At 43.0% G+C, this 15935-nt stretch overlaps 2 protein-coding genes across 14 annotated transcripts in view; one reads left to right on the top strand and one right to left on the bottom strand.

The window, feature by feature from the left end:
• LOC109520909 (peripheral plasma membrane protein CASK-like) overlaps positions 1 to 15935 on the top strand; it is a 38892-nt gene that overhangs the window by 15221 nt on the left and 7736 nt on the right. For 2 of the 10 annotated variants that reach the window (XM_019878502.1, XM_019878499.1), the window contains exons 6-20: positions 7092 to 7194; positions 8081 to 8256; positions 8551 to 8673; positions 8745 to 8828; positions 8953 to 9052; positions 10470 to 10487; positions 11160 to 11281; positions 11637 to 11714; positions 11814 to 11894; positions 14075 to 14263; positions 14463 to 14541; positions 14616 to 14701; positions 14822 to 14890; positions 14976 to 15044; positions 15152 to 15187. In XM_019878502.1, the coding sequence (XP_019734061.1) occupies positions 7092 to 7194; positions 8081 to 8256; positions 8551 to 8673; positions 8745 to 8828; positions 8953 to 9052; positions 10470 to 10487; positions 11160 to 11281; positions 11637 to 11714; positions 11814 to 11894; positions 14075 to 14263; positions 14463 to 14541; positions 14616 to 14701; positions 14822 to 14890; positions 14976 to 15044; positions 15152 to 15187 (1413 nt within the window). Of the gene's footprint in view, positions 1 to 7091; positions 7195 to 8080; positions 8257 to 8550; positions 8674 to 8744; positions 8829 to 8952; positions 9053 to 10469; positions 10488 to 10904; positions 10908 to 11159; positions 11282 to 11636; positions 11895 to 14074; positions 14264 to 14462; positions 14542 to 14615; positions 14702 to 14821; positions 14909 to 14975; positions 15045 to 15151; positions 15188 to 15935 lie in introns of all 10 variants that reach the window. The other 8 variants (XM_019878495.1, XM_019878494.1, XM_019878503.1 and 5 more) reach the window with 6 other exon arrangements.
• Positions 746 to 6631, bottom strand: LOC109520911 (probable G-protein coupled receptor 34). 4 transcript variants are annotated; one of them, XM_019878507.1, is made up of 4 exons: positions 6510 to 6631; positions 6344 to 6424; positions 1429 to 2578; positions 746 to 1392 (listed from the first exon to the last, which is right to left on the bottom strand). In XM_019878507.1, exons 3-4 carry the CDS (start codon positions 2538 to 2540, stop codon positions 1380 to 1382), a joined length of 1125 nt encoding a protein of 374 aa, XP_019734066.1. In that variant the 5' UTR covers positions 2541 to 2578; positions 6344 to 6424; positions 6510 to 6631; the 3' UTR covers positions 746 to 1379. The 4 variants fall into 4 exon arrangements, with proteins under 4 accessions (XP_019734066.1, XP_019734064.1, XP_019734063.1 ...); XM_019878505.1 differs by having other exon boundaries at positions 746 to 965; positions 1345 to 2578; positions 6510 to 6630; XM_019878504.1 differs by having other exon boundaries at positions 746 to 2578; positions 6510 to 6629.

Raw genomic sequence — 15935 nt, 5'->3', positions numbered from 1 at the left:
TAAAATTTAGCTCCACATACCTTGGTTTTAATAACAGCCTTTGCATTGCTGGCTATCTTCATCATGTGAAGGTGGTAAACTGCACATGTAACATCTTGTAATTGTTAAGCTGCTCTGAAGTGCACACACTTCGACCAATGTTGTTGTTTTTTTTTTTTGTTTTTTTTTTTTTGCCAATTATTGGTGTCTGGCTTTGTGAACTAACTTTTTTCATGAAAATTCCTTTCCCTTTCTTGCATTTTAACGTGATGTCTTTTACTACAAAGTCTCTGATACATCCACAGTGGAAAGTTTACTCACTCCTAACATGGCAGATATTTGCATGACGGAGTGCGGTTTGACAACACAGTGGGGTGGCAGTAGCTCTGTAAGGACTTGTGCTTTGGAGCCAGAATCAAGTCCTGCCACGGTCACAGTTTTAAAATGGCTTCTAGTTGTTGGAGAAACGCTCGTCTGCTTCCTGGCGACTGTTGAGGTGCCCTTGAGAAAGGCACCATCCCCACTCTGCCACTTCATGAGGTGCAGTACTGTTTGTCCTCCCCTTTCACTCGGACATCTTATCTCATGTGTGATTTGGTTCTGTGTGTGGTGTGTAACACGAGTACGTTGAATTTCCCCAAAAGGAATTATGAGTACAATATGTTTAAAATGCAAATAATAGTTTGAGAGTCCCTGTTATGAACGGCTGATTTGTTCGTGGTTGGTACTCAAAATGTTAGCACAATTGATAAAAATAGAAAAATTGCACACTGAACTGTAGATTTTTTTTTTATGTTATTGTTGACTAAATCACAAAATAATGTTACTGTGTTCAGCTAATTTTAGTGACACTTACACAGTGCGAAGTCTACACAATTAGCAGTTTATTAAAGCAATACAATTTAATGGCTGATATAATTACATTTAAATTGATATGGAACAAATTTGAGCTTTTAACATATTGGCATGATCCTTGACAAGTGTTCCAGCTTCATAAATGTCCCCTTTGGAAAATTAAATTCCCACCCCTGATCTGCAGTGGTGTAGAAAAAAAGGGCTCATAACTAAGAGAACCAATGCACAATTATCATGTGCGGGCAGGAAAAGTATCAAACAGTTCAAGTTACCCTGCTCCAGCATTTTCGTGAATTTGGTAGGCCTTCTTCTGGTCACCAGATTAGGCATCCAACTTGTGCAACAAGCACAAGGGGTCCAGATGGAGCAGCTCTGAATCCGTCACTGAAACAGCACAGCAGGCATCCAACCACACATTTATTGGTGTTCGTATCTGATTCATTGCTTTCTTAAAACTCAGCGCTTTTAACGATGCCAATTTTTCACCATGTGGATTAAATTGACCGATACATTCAAACAGAAAGGTCAACACCAGTTGGGAAGATTCAGTCCACAGTTCTTGTTAACGCCAAAGGTACCGAAGGCCTTCGAAACTCTGTTGTTGAGCTGTTGGATGTGGCTTCATTTTGGAAGAGAGGCCGATTGCCAAGTCGTTTTTCAAGCACATGGAGGGCAGTTTTGCGCACTGAGCCTGAGAAAAGAAAGTACATGATCGGATCCAAGCAGCTGTTCAAGGCAGAAAACAACAGCATGACCTCATTGATGTGATCGACCACACGCAAGTAGTCACAGGATGCTGTGGCATTAAGCTGGGTGAGAATGTAGATGGGCCGGAAGGTGTGGTAGGGAACAAAGCAAAGTGTGAACAGGAAGAGGACAAAGAAGGATTTCTTTGCAGTACGTTCATATCTTAGTGCATTGGGAAGTTCTGGCTTGTCCCTTGACACTTTTATTAATCGGTAGGCGATCTTGGCATAGGACACCGCGAGCATGAGGAAGACAAACCAAAACAATATGACCAGTACAACATTAAAGTAGGCTTTCCCCCTGGCAAGTTGCCGCCGCTTGAATTGGAAACATTTGTGGTTGTCCTCTTTGTCCTCCGCCGTAGCAATCATGGGAACCAGTGCCACCAGAGACAGGCCCCATAGCGCTCCACATGCCACCCAACTCCATGGCAGACCGCACCCGCACAGCCGCAGCCCCAAGCCTCTCCTCTCCCTGCGCTTCCCTTTGAGCCTCAAGTAGCGATCCAGGCTGATGAGCCCCAGTAGCATGATGCTGATGTACATGTTCATATAGAAGAGATTCCCCACTAGCTTGCAGGCGACATGTCCCAGTAGCCAGCGGTTTCCCATCACGTGGTAGAAGATTCGGAATGGGAGACATGCCAGAAGCACCAAGTCCGCCACTGCACAGTTGATGAGGAACACGAACACAGAGTTGCGGCTGGCGTGAACAAAAAGGAAGACCCACAAGGCAAAGAGGTTACCCGCCAAGCCGAAGAGGAACAATAGGGAATAGACAACAGCTAGCGGCAGATGGAAAGCCGCATCATCTAGTGAGCAACTAGTTGTGTCAGGAGTGACCACAGAGGAGATCGGCATGGGGGGTGTGGGAGGAGATGTGGCTGAGAGCGAGAACACAGAAATGTGAGCAACAACAGTGTTGACCAAAGTTGGTGACCACGCAGCAGAGCTGTTCATTTTGTTTGAAGATTGGTGTCCTCGGGGTAGACCGGTTTCTGAGGAAATCAAACATAATGGTTCGATATAAGAACAAAGAAATCAATAAAATAGTTTCAACATCTACTTCCACAGAGGCAAAGGCTAAGACAGATATTTGAATCTCCGTTCGAACCTCTTTGTGTGGGGTTTGCATTGTCTCACTCTTTTTTCCCCATTTAATATGAATGGAAATGAAAAAAAAAAAAGTAAAATAGTAGTGGGGTGGTTGGGGTGTGGCGTTGATGTATATTAGCGGTTGAAAACTAATCCGCTACCGCAGGGGTGTCAAAGTCATTTTTGTCGCGGGCCACGTTTTAGGTACCATTTTCCTTGGAGGGCCATTATGATTGAAATCATATAAAGAAGTCAAGAATAATAGTTTAGGGAACTATTGTTTAAGTGATTGGAATGGGCTGTTTGGCAACAAAAAAAAATGCTTTCTCTCTCATTTATTACATATGAGAATTTGACATTTTGGTTCATATTTTAGCAAGCTTCATAGAATTTGCCATGTTTGAATTGCTTTCGCGGGCCACATAAAATGATGTGGCGCGCCAGATCTGGCCCCCGGGCCTTGACTTTGACACCTTGCGCTACTGGCAGGGGTTCCCAACCGTTTTTTTATAGATTTTTTTTTTTTGTCTTGCGTACTACCAAAACTTTTGAGTAAACCCTCATATGTGTTAATAATTGTCCAAAACTTGAAGGTATCCTGCTAACTGTTCATTGAATGAAAGTCATGTAATTTCGTCTGCTTGATTCGAAGATTCACTTCCCAGGCATTGTCTTGTTTTTAACAAAAAAAAAAACAAAAAACAATGTTGCCTTGGAAATGGTAATATAAATAAAATAAATTAACATAATCGTTTTTTTTCAAGTGCCTCTGTTATATATAACATATGTAACGTTCACCACATAAAACTGAGCACCTTTGCTTAAGTCCCCTTTAAACGAGCGTTTAAACTTTCAATATCAGGAATGAAACACTTGGATGGGGTTGCACCAATAAGGTTTAATTTCATCGCCGATTAGTTTTTAAATTAAGCTGAGCTCTGTTGCGTCATTTAAAATTAATCTTAAGTTTGATAAAACTCACTTTAATTAGATTTTAACTGAGTTTGAACTGATTTAAATCAATAGGGACATTTGTGAATCTTGAAATTTAAATGAATAATTAGTTATGCAATTAAAAGTGTGCTGTCAGGACCCCAAGACTATTTCAACGGGTGACTGTGCTTAGAGAGGAGGAGGAGGTTGTCTTTCAAAGCAAAATGATTCACTGGCGGAGAAAATCAATCCCCTCATCCCGCAGCAGATGGAGCCATTTTCATCATAAAATTCAATTTTCATTGAGGAGCTTCATTATTTTGCTCAATTCACCTCATGGTTAAAGTTAAACCTTCTCAATCATCTGTGTAAAATGAATTCTCAATCACAGTTTGAACTGGAGTTGAAAGTTCTGGTACTACAGAATTACATTAACTTTGAGACTAAATATTTCACTAAGTTTTAAAGTTCATCTGTTTTTATTTTAAACTAAGTTTGAAGTTTAGGGCGACAGAATTTCAATTTAAACCACGGTTTAATCTGGTTTTAGTGTTAAACCTTATTCGTGCAACCCAGTCTTAATAACGAATCAAATTCAGATCCCTGAAAGCATTTTTACTTTTGCTTCATCAGTTATCTGAGCTCTAAGAGACACGTGAGCTGACATGCGGCCGTTGTGATTTTGGCGTGGTTGTGCTATAAGTTACTGTTTCCCCGGGAAAACAAGTTTAACCTTTTTATGCCTTATGGAATGATTGACAATCTATCATTGTGGGGAAAGAAAATGTTAGGTTTTACTGTTGTACCACTGTACCTCTGGTTGTGGAAACACTGGTCCATGGGCGTGGAAGTGATATGTACCTTCCTCATCGGGATGTTGTGAACATGAAGCCCCTCCAAAGTCCCCCCACAACTGACAAATCGATGAGAAGACAATTGCCGGCTAAGGTCCTTGGCCTATTCTACTGCCTACATTGCTCTTTTGATGAATAAGGTTTAATTTGAGCGACATAAGTTACGTTTTTTTTTTTTAAGGCAAGTAATACCGTTTGAATCGTTACAATCATTTTAAGGAGCACACACGGCGCACACCCCTCGCACATCCGGCCCATTTAAGCTTATGTGTGGATTTTCAGGGCCGAAGCTTGCCAACCAATCAACGAAGGGGCTCTTCGAGTAGCATACAAAATTAAAGGCTCAGTTGTGGTTGTGGACATCTGTACAACAATGCCTATGTTGACAAAAAAATGTAGCCTTTATTTCCAAGTTCTGACTTTGTGTTCAGGTATATATTATTTTTTCTTCTTTTTTTTTTTAATGGCAGCTTTTAATATCCAACATCTAAAGAGTTTTCAGCTTGGGGCTGAACATAGAAAACAACTGATATAATACGTCCCAATACATTGGTGTACATTTGTACAAACCTGAACATTCAGTTGCAAACATACTCGGAGCGAGTTAAAAAAAAAATCCTTTTATTGTTCGTGGTTGATTTAGTTTGCCTCTACCACGTCCTCCAGGTTGAGGCTGTATCTCACGAAGTGGAGACGGTTTGCAAGTGTGTGCGCACCCAACGATTTAGTTTTTTTTTTTTTTCGTCAGGGTTTGTTCAAGGTCGCAAATGGCCGCGAAGACGTTTGGCAACAATTTTAATGGCCTCAGTTGTTCTTGTCGCAAAGCCCTTTTGAGGATGTTAAAATTTAGCTGCTGACTGAAAAAATTGTTTGCAACTGTACAAACTGTTTGAGAATGTCAGGCGAACGTCTTTGCAACTTTTTTCAACATTGACCAAACCGTGACAAAACAAAACAGGGATAGGCAACTGAGGACGGCTTGCACCCCCTGCCCCTTGATTAATTAAAGAAGAAAAAAGCAGGAATAATAATAACAAAAATGCACATACAAAAACTTGTATTTTAACATTTTAAAAGCATACAGATACTGTGTAACAATTCACAGATTTTGAATCACAATTATTACAGTGCATAATACTGCTTCTAAAGTTAGAAGGATCATAACAATGCCTTGTTTGCCTTGGTTGTCAACTTCGAAAGTGTATTTGTGGCTTGAATTCCTGTTCAGAAATTTTAAACCCAGTTGTACAGTGTGCTATTTTTTATATAATGCTTACCGTGTGTGTGTGTGTGTGTGTGTGTGTGTGTGTGTGTGTGTGTGTGTGTGTGTATATATATATATATATATATATATATATATATGGTATATATATATGGTATATACATACACCCCCACACACACACTTCTTACTCTGCGTTGCAGTTGGTTCTCAATTAAATGACAGAAGCGGTGAGCCATTCAAGCCAAAAATAAAACACACAAACTCTTTGCCGAGAAGCGAAGTCACTTGGTGCCTCATTTTTATTGCCCGCTGCTAGATGATGTTGTTTTTGTGCGGCTCACATAAAGAGGGCTTCAACTCCCAGTCGGCTGAACATTCTTCCGACTGATGCCGAAACAAATACACTTAAAATTACATTTAAAACCGACCCCAAAGGCTCAAGTGTTAAAGTCATTTCCAAAGATGAAAACGAAGGAAATTTCCGCTTATTATTGTAGTTAGTTTAGTATACGTAAAAATGTCGTTTCAGTGACTTCTTTTTTTTCCCGCATTTTCGATTTTTTTTTTCTTTTCAATTTTATTTGTTAGTTCTTGTGAACCAAAATAACCTTGCACACACATCCTGTCCCCACGCATCCTTTTACTGCTTGACACTTACCAGCCGTGCTTTACTTGTACTGTTGGGAAAGTCCAAAGCAACATGAGCGCTTTTAGGTCCCAAGTACGTTTCTCCAATCACCTTCAAACAAAACACGAAGAAACTTGTGCAAACGTGACTGAATTAAAAAAAAAATATATATATATCGATGTTTTGCAATATGGACCTTTCACTTCACTCGCTCACTCTCCCAGTGAGTTCTGCACTCGTCTCATCTTCTCTCCTCTTTGTGGCCGCCTGTCACTCTTGCGTCAATGACTGTGAAGTCAGACAGAGGGCTGTCTATGCCCCCCCGCCCCTTTTTTTTTTTTTATAATGCTGCACGGTATTTCTCACCACCTTTTCACCCTTCGAGAAATGTTCAAAAGCAAATTCAGGAAACGGTAAGTTTTGGTTCCCAAGTATTTAACAACCTGATTGTGTTCTCTTCAAAGTTGCCCATTTACCTGTTTTAAAGGCGCCATTTTTGAATAGTCGTTTGTGCCTGCGAATGAACCAATGCCATCTTGCATTTGTTCTTTTTTTTTTCTCCCCTCCCCAATCCATGTATTAATAGAGAAGACATGACAATGGCAACGTGGACATGGGGGCACAATGGTGGAGGCAAAGTACTTAGGTGACACCTGCACATAGTGTCATCAAGACACTAGAAGAGTTTGAAAACTTGCCATTTCAATGTGATGGTGCACACTTCAAATGTCTGTGCTTGACATGATTTGATTCGATGCTCTGATGTGTCTGTGTGTAGCCCCACTGCGTGTTACTGGCATCCAAGGAGAACTCTGCTCCAGTCAAACTGGGAGGCTTTGGAGTGGCAATACAACTGGGAGAGTCGGGCCTGGTTGCTGGAGGTTCGTACACCTTTGTGACCTTAGGAGCATCCCGTTTCGGTCTTTTTCGTCACGCCTGCCACTTTCATGAATGCTGCTTCATCTAGCTCAGGGGTCGGGAAACTTTTTGACTAAGAGAGCCATAAAAGCAAAATATTTGGTAATGTATTTCAGTAAGCGCCACATATATATATAAAAAGTGATTTCAACAAAATGTCAGTATAATAAGCCTCTGAATGTATTTTTTAAAATAATTTTGTGATAATACTCACCATTAATGTAAATGGTTTTCCGTTCCTCACGATTACTAAAAATCGGAATGAAAGTTATCTTGCCGGGTCCATACGCGAAGTTACTGCTGGCTAGCTTGCACACTGCTCAGTAGCTTGCATGCTTCCTTTCGGCCGTCTCTCGCACAGTATTTTGATGTAAACGTAGCATGGGGCGTGTCAAAGTGTCGCTCTGCATTCGACCGTTTCATCGATGGTATTTTGTAATTGCAAATCAGACACACCACAAAACCCGTTCTCTCCACAAAGGCAAATCCTTCAGTCCATTCGTCCTGAAGTCTACCAAACTCATCTTTTTTTCTTTTCACCATCTTATTCGCAAAGGATTAGCTTTGAGCTAATGGCTGAGCAGCTTGATTCAAAAGGGGGCGTATACCTGTTTCCACAGCAACGGCAACGTTGGCCAGTATCATCCAATCAAAATGGCTCCTGGAGCCAACTGCAGCCTGAACGAGGAAATGAGCAGTGAAAAATCGATCGATGGATGCATTAATAAACAAACGAGAATATTTTTATCTGCGAGCCAGATTCAATCATCGAAAGAGCCATATATGGCTCGCGAGCCATAGGTTCCCGACCCCTGTTCTAGCTTATACCACGTGGCTCCTCTTTTTCAGGTCGTGTTGGCACTCCCCACTTCATGGCTCCAGAAGTTGTCAAGAGAGAGCCGTACGGCAAGCCAGTGGATGTGTGGGGATGCGGGGTGATTCTTTTCATCCTCCTGTCTGGCTGCCTGCCTTTCTATGGTACGAAGGATCGCCTTTTTGAGGCTATCATCAAGGGAAAGTACAAGGTGAGGAGTTTTTTTTTTCTTCCTCTGACATGCATTTCTTTGGACTGTATGAAGTGAAAGCGTTTGTCAGAGCGGTAGGCATCCTCTCACTGTGAAAGTACGGCACACTGAGGTGTTACCTATTTTTCCTGCATGACGAATTTGCGGCAGACGCAGTCTCAGCAGGAAGTCTGCTTTCTTCTGTTCCTCTGCCTGCAACCTGCCATTGTGGTTCTGCCGTCACGCTTCATATGTTGTTCAGGGACCCGAGACTTCACCTCTCTGAAAATCTTTCTGTGCGCAACTGTTGTCCAGATGAACCCACGGCAGTGGGCCCACATCTCTGAGAGTGCCAAAGACCTAGTGAGACGCATGTTAATGCTGGACCCCGCAGAAAGGATCACCGTTTACGAGGCTCTCAACCATCCCTGGCTGAAGGCAAATTTGAACAATTTCCTTTGAGCCTTCGTTGTTACGTTTGAATACACCAACATTGCCTCTGTTGATAGGAGAGGGACAGGTACGCCTACAAGATCCACCTGCCTGAAACGGTGGAACAGCTGAGGAAATTCAACGCCAGGAGGAAGCTGAAGGTCAGCACCTTTTTGAGTGTGATGATCTCGGTGAATCAAAGAAAACCAAAAAGGGGGTGGGAGGGTGCTCCATCCTTCTCATCACTGACTTTACAAGCTTTGCCATTTTCTCACTGCGTTCTAGGGTGCAGTGCTGGCTGCTGTGTCAAGCCACAAGTTTAATTCGTACTACGGCGACCCTCCTGAGGAGCTCCATGACTTTTCAGATGACCCAACCTCCTCAGGTGAATACCACAAGGCTTTGCTTGCTGCAGTTAATGCCTGTCGGACAGGGGTGTCAAACTCATTTTTGTCGCGGGCCACTTTGGAGTTACGTTTTCCCTCAGCGGGTTGCTACGACAGTGAAACCGAATAAATGTTTAATCATCTCTTCACATAACTTGTACACAACCAATTGATGGATTACTAGTTTTGAAATCACTCAACTCAACTATTTGTTTGTTAAATTAGCTATAAAGTTTTATTTATTTATTTTCCAGACAATGGTCTTTTTTGGTGAAGTTTCTCCTCAACTCTTTCCTGGCTGACAGTTTCCGGTGTCACTTCAGCCTTCATCGGAGCTGTCACTGCTTCCTTGTGACATGTCTTAAAAACAGCTGTTTGTTTGTTGTTTGTTCCATTATTGTTGAAGTGAGTGTAAACAGGACAACAAAATTATTGCAAAAACGCACCGTCATCTATTACACATGATACTTTGACATTTCAGAACAGATTTAAGCAAGGACCATGCAAGTTGACACGCACAATTTTCTTTCGCGGGCCACATAAAATGATGTGGCGAGCCAGATCTGGCCCCCGGGCCTTGACTTTGACACCATGCTCTAGGGTTTCGCTAATAGCCGCAAAGAAAAGCACTTGGAACAATAGGATGGTCATTTCACTGGCGTTCATTTCGCAATGAAATAGGGGCTGCAACTCACAATTATTTTAATAAGTGATCAGTTTTGTCAATGAATCGAAACGTTTTAACTTCCACACCTCAAATTTGTACTTATCAAGTATCCAAACCTGGTTGTGCATGTTTCATGTCCGGAACCATCCCTGCAGTTTCTCTTTTTCTTTGAAGTGCGCGCAGGCTGTCTGGTTAGAGCTTCCTCTCTCGGTGGAATCTGATACAGTATTAGCTGCACATCCCTGTCTCAGCCAAGTCTCACTTCCTTCCACGAGAGCTGCAGACTGCACATGCGTTATTTCTCCTCAACACTTGAAAACCACGTTTCGAATTCAACAGGAATTTGGAAAAATTACAATTTGCAATGCGGTTTCTTAAACGTTCAAATGCTCACTCCACTGAATCAACCTGATGTGTTTTCTACTCAATTGAATACGGAGGCACCTTAAACTCAACTCGGGTTTGCTGAGTCATCCAGCAGCGCTTCTTGTTTTCTTGGTCGATTAGTTGCAGTCGTCTGTACCAGACATGCTGCTGTTCTTCGTGCATGTTTACGGCGTCTTAGCGGCTTATTTTTGCTTCTGCTGATGTTACTTTTTCCGCTCTGCTGCAGCTGCTCTTTCTGTCATCATATGCCCTGCGTACTCCTTCCATCGGCTTTCCTGTCGTTTTGAAATCAAACGGTTGTGCAACTGTTTCTGTCAACCTCCGCTAATACCACTCTTGTTCCTGTGCTTTGCTGCCCTTAGGACTGCTAGCTGCAGAAAGTACGTATCCGTGCCCCCACATTTTAGAACCTTGATGTGCGTTACCCTTCTGCCTACCCCTGCCCCCTTTTTAGTTGCATTTGTGTTCAAGATTCCTCCTGGCCTTTGTTTCCCTAATCTCCCTTTAAAACAAAAAAAAAAAAAACTTTAATGAATGGTGTGCTCTTGCTCCCAAAACGTTCATCCCCTTAAGATGACCAAAACCGTCGATGTCGAGGACAAGCAATATACGAGTTTTTGAGATTTTGAATGTAGTTCACGAATTGTGAGAGAATTCAATCAATTTTTCCCGATGCGTGAATGTGCTGCTCTTTGCAAGCATCCACTGTTTGACTTTGTGAGCTGACTTTCTTCTCATGTCGTATTGATGCCACTGCTACTGTTTCTCTGGTTTTGCTGCATGTGTGGGCAATGCAGCAGGTACTTCGGGTTAAATAGCTGAATGTTTACCTATTTGTGGTTGTGACTTTGCCTGTACTGTGATCGTGCATCTGTCCTCCTTGCCTGTTTGTTGTTGTGTCTTTGTTTCTGTGGGTACATATACCATGACCGGTGTTTGCATTTTGTGTTGTGTTGAATGTTTTGGAGAGAGTGCTCAGTGTGATAATCATCAGCGTGTACGGCATGCATTTTCTATTCAGGTGAGTAACATGTTTTTGTTTGCATACTTAGGGGCAGTATCACAGGTTTTGGACAGTCTCGAGGAGATTCACGCGTTGACAGACTGCAGTGAGAAAGATATGGATTTTCTCCACAGTGTCTTCCAGGATCAACATCTCCACACCCTGTTAGATGTGAGTGGACCTTCCGAAGCTTAAAGTTTCCTGTCACACCAAAGTTGATATCATGGCGCATGCGTAATCTGTTGCCTTCATGTTTGTTATAATATCATTCTTATTCTATCATAAATGCTCAGGAATGAGCATCTTTGATGGTTGCAAGGGCGGCAAATGATTTAGCTGCTATGGGCTATTTGACCCATATGTCATTTTGTGTGGTGTTGGATTGGCAACTTGGCACGTTAAATGACTTACTTAAAACAACATGTCTTCAATCTTGACTGAAAGTGATACTTGTTTTGGTCACACAGTCACATTTCTTTGCGGCGGTTACCCATGCTTGTCATTTTATGGTTTTGTGCTTTTGCAGTTGTACGACAAAATCAACACCAGGTCGTCACCACAGATTCGAAACCCTCCCAGTGATGGAGTGCAAAGAGCCAAAGAGGTAAGCTTGATGCAAGTCTCATATAATGAACATGTTGGCCCGTCGATGTGCCTCCGTGTGTCGGTGCTATTCATCTTTGCTTTATTCTTTTTGCTCAAGGTGCTGGAGACAGTCTCCTGCTATCCAGACAACACGGAGGCCAAGGAGCTCAGAAGGATCCTCACGCAACCACACTTCATGGTGTGGGCGCACACCCACACACACACACACACACACACACACACACACACACACACACACAGTCACACACACACACACACACTATTGCGGTTTGTCTTGAATGTAAATTTTGAGTTCTTAAAGATATTTTTATAGGGGGGGTTGCAGTTTTTTCTGAGGTAGAATGATTACACAACATAATAAAGGGAAAGAAAAACCTCAGTGGAATTACAAGCTGTTCTGTCAGAAGTAGCGCGCCACATGCAATCCGCAGAACGGGCCTGGCAACACAAAGCTGCTTAGCACCTGAGCTGGGTTAGTGAGGTTAGATCTGCCAGGGAAAAGCTTGGGGACAGAAGTGATGACTAGAAGTCACTCTGAGGGGCTCGAGCCTACTGTTGAGCGGAATGTTTGCATTTCTCTGATGGCGATTACGGTCAAAGCGGGACCGGTTGTGGACTCACTCAGAGATTGATCGGAGAGGCACAAGGAATGTGGGGAGGATTTCAAAGGTGAACAGCTTTTTTTGTCTTTCGGAGCTGCGGTGTGAATTGTAATGCATAGCGCAGAGTCTGTAGATTAGTATGTATGTATGTATAATGTACATATGTGTATGCGTGTGTGTCAATGCAGTGTGTTTAAGGTGAATCCCCATCTATTCACGGTTTACAAATTGGCCTTGTCACATCTTTTTTCTTTTGATCCTGTGATGCCACAAGATCGCGTCAACATGCCGGTTAATAAGAAAGTAGTCATTTTTGTCAAGGGGGTATTGTTGAATCGATGTATCCCGAGTGAGAGACGATTAAGACCTTTTGTGTTTCAGGAGGAGGTGAGTTTTAACCCGGTTTGTTCGTGGAAGTGATGGACATGCGCTGATCGCTTTATTTTATTAATTTTTAAGTGTCATCTTTGAAGATGAGTTCTCAGGCTTTTCCTCCAAACGTCACGATGCCCATTATGGTCAAACAGTTCAATTTTAGTTTTAGCAGAGAACAGGACTTTTTTTTTTTCCATTCCATGTCGGTGTTTCAGTACACACTCTTACCAGCTCCATCATCTTCACAGGGTCTTTTGCTTTTGTTCTTTGGTAAATATGCACACTTGAGACTGAAACACATTCGTCTCTGGGACACAGAATTGGTCCACTGTCTGAGCCGTATGATAGCTGGACATTCCCATGGTGTTTATACTCATGTAAAATTGTGGGAAGAGATGAACGTGGCACTTTTAAGGCATCTTCAAATTGCACCCAAGGATGAACCAGACTTGCACAAGTCCACAATTCCCCGCCAGATATCCTGGAGGAATTCTTTTTACTTTGCCACGATGTTACGCAACAAAGGGGTGTGTTTCAGGCTTGCTTTCAAATACGTCTTTCTCTCATTATTTTGGCATTCAGCAAGCAGAAATAATGTTGGTCATATGCCTAACTGACCTAGTCCGGTTTCGTCAGACAGGGAGGAAAACATTCTGGTTTCACCTACATGTCACTGACGTCCGGTTGAAATCTCCTCGGTCAAAGTAACAAATAACGATTCACAGATTGATACAGTTGGTCAGTCCCCGTATGGGTATGTTCATTTTTCAAATGACTAAACATGACAAAGTGTTGGCTTTCTCTCTTTGACAATCTTAACGGCTTAACAAACATGCCGCTTTCTTGGTTTCCTGAAAAACAATGCTTTTGGAAATAAAAGGTTTCTGCCTTACACTAGCAATATTATGCACACAACAGTATAAGTGGATGGGCATGTTCAATTGGTATTAAGTACACTGTTGTGACACACTTGGTCGACCTCTATCCAATTAGGCCGCAATGCCTTGCGATCTCGTGCATGCTGCTTGTTCCACACATAATACTCACATCCCACTAAAAAGTCTTCCTCACAAGCTCAGCTTCACATTTGACGGTCCCTCCTTTTCTTTTAATGTAGTCAGTTGCTCTATGGAACTTGTTGAGGCTTTACAAGTAAACAACTGGGTTCCGCTGTGTTGTTGTAGTGGCAGCTAGTTCCCCCTCCTTGAGTGTCAGTGAGCATGATGGCAGGTTGATGAGCAAGGGCAGCTTGTAAATATTAGTAAAAACAAACAATGGGTCAGTAACTTGATCAGTGGTCTGAGAGGATTAGTGCAAGCCACTGTAATGCTACGGGCGTGTATTTTAACTCTGAATGAATGCTTTCCATGTTGCCGCCCAGGCTCTGCTCCAGACACATGATGTGGTAGCCCATGAGGTTTACAGTGACGAGGCGCTCAGAGTAACCCCGCCGCCCACATCCCCTTACCTGAACGGAGACTCGCCAGACAGCGCCAACGGAGACATGGACCTGGAGAACGTTACCAGAGTCCGCCTGGTGCAGTTTCAGAAGAACACGGATGAGGCCATGGTGCTTACACAGACACACACAGACACACAGACACACACACACACACACACACACACACACACACACGTGCGCGCGAGAAATGAAATCATTTTGGAAAATTCCAGACATCTACTTGGACCCCCTAACTCTGTTCTTTGTCCTGTAGTTCAGCTCAGTCCCTCAAAACCTCTTTCTGACCTGCTGTTTGTGTGTTTCACAGGGCATTACGTTGAAAATGAATGAGCTCAACCATTGCATCGTGGCTCGAATCATGCATGGTGGAATGATTCATCGGCAAGGTGAAGTCCCTTTTGATTTTATATGCTCATGTTATGTCATGTAACTAGCCTAAGTTTTTGCTCCTCAACTTCAGGGACGTTGCATGTCGGAGATGAAATCAGAGAGATTAACGGCATCAGTGTTGCCAATCAAACTGTGGAGCAGCTCCAAAAAATGCTTGTAAGTTAGCGGCTGAGTTGCAGCGTGCCACTTCAATAGGATAGCACGATCTTTCTCACGTCACGTCTCATGCCAAATTCATGTTTGCATACATGTTTTTTAAGTCTTTGTCATCCACAGAGAGAAATGAGGGGAAGCATCACATTCAAGATAGTACCCAGTTACCGGTCCCAGTCCAAGTCTTGTGAGGTACAGAACCAAAACCTGGTATGCTGACACGTCTGCGTATGTGGGTAAAAGTGAACAAAAGCACAGGAAAATGTTTGTGTTGCAGAACGAGTCACCAGATTTGCCTCAACATTCGGCTGCTAATGGTCATGCAAGTGTCACCAGCTCCATCCTGGTGAGTGTACATTTATTGTGATTTGAAAACCTAAGTAGATGTAAGAAAAAGAAAATGTGAGAAGTAGTGCTGTGAATATTTACAAAGATATTTTGGCTACCCAATAGGATCTGCCAGCAACAATTCAGCCCAAACCTCGACAGGTGAGTTCTACGGCAAAGCCCCAATCATCTTTCCCGTTTGCTTTAGCAGCAACTGCAAAGTGTACCAAATCACTAGCCCCGTTCACACGGCAATGTTTGGTCCGACGCTGCGCCGAAACAGATCCAGTCGAGCGTTCACACGTGCACATTTGCTCCGACGTAGCTCCACTAAAGAGCTTATACCGGACCAAATTTGATCCACCTCAGGGAGGTGGTTTAAAAATTTGCTCCAGAGCAAATGCTCGTTTGCGACGCTACGCCGGAACAAATGTGCACGTGTGAATGCAGCCGGGTTAAATTTGCTCCAGAGCAAATGCTCGCTTGCGGGGGAGTGGCCTCGCTACGCTCGCTATCAGGTGCACGGAATCCGACCCCGGTCGACAGTGACGAGGGGGCCAGCGACACAGACGAAGCCCGGCCGTGCACCCCCGTTCCCGGTAAAAGTGTCGGCGATTTAAGCGGTGAAGACAGCGCTCACGATCAAGAAGAGAATCGAGCCCGACCCGGCGGAGCCCGATTTGCAGGCCCGAGCCCGAAGCAAACCCGACATTTCATATTTTATTTGTGAGTATTTTTGGGAGAAAAAAAACACAAGATTTCTTACGGTTAAAATAATCTACATATTTTTATGAACATGATCAATGCATTTGCACAACGAAATAACGCTGAAATACAGAATAAGAGGCCAGACAAAGAGAAATCTCGATGCGCATTTGCTTAATTACGCAGAGAAATCCTGCGGCTTACT

The sequence above is a fragment of the Hippocampus comes genome, unplaced genomic scaffold (assembly GCF_001891065.2).
Source record: "Hippocampus comes isolate QL1 unplaced genomic scaffold, H_comes_QL1_v1.1 scaffold345, whole genome shotgun sequence".
Lineage (NCBI taxonomy): Eukaryota > Metazoa > Chordata > Actinopteri > Syngnathiformes > Syngnathidae > Hippocampus > Hippocampus comes.
This window is presented reverse-complemented; position numbering and strand designations above follow the sequence as displayed.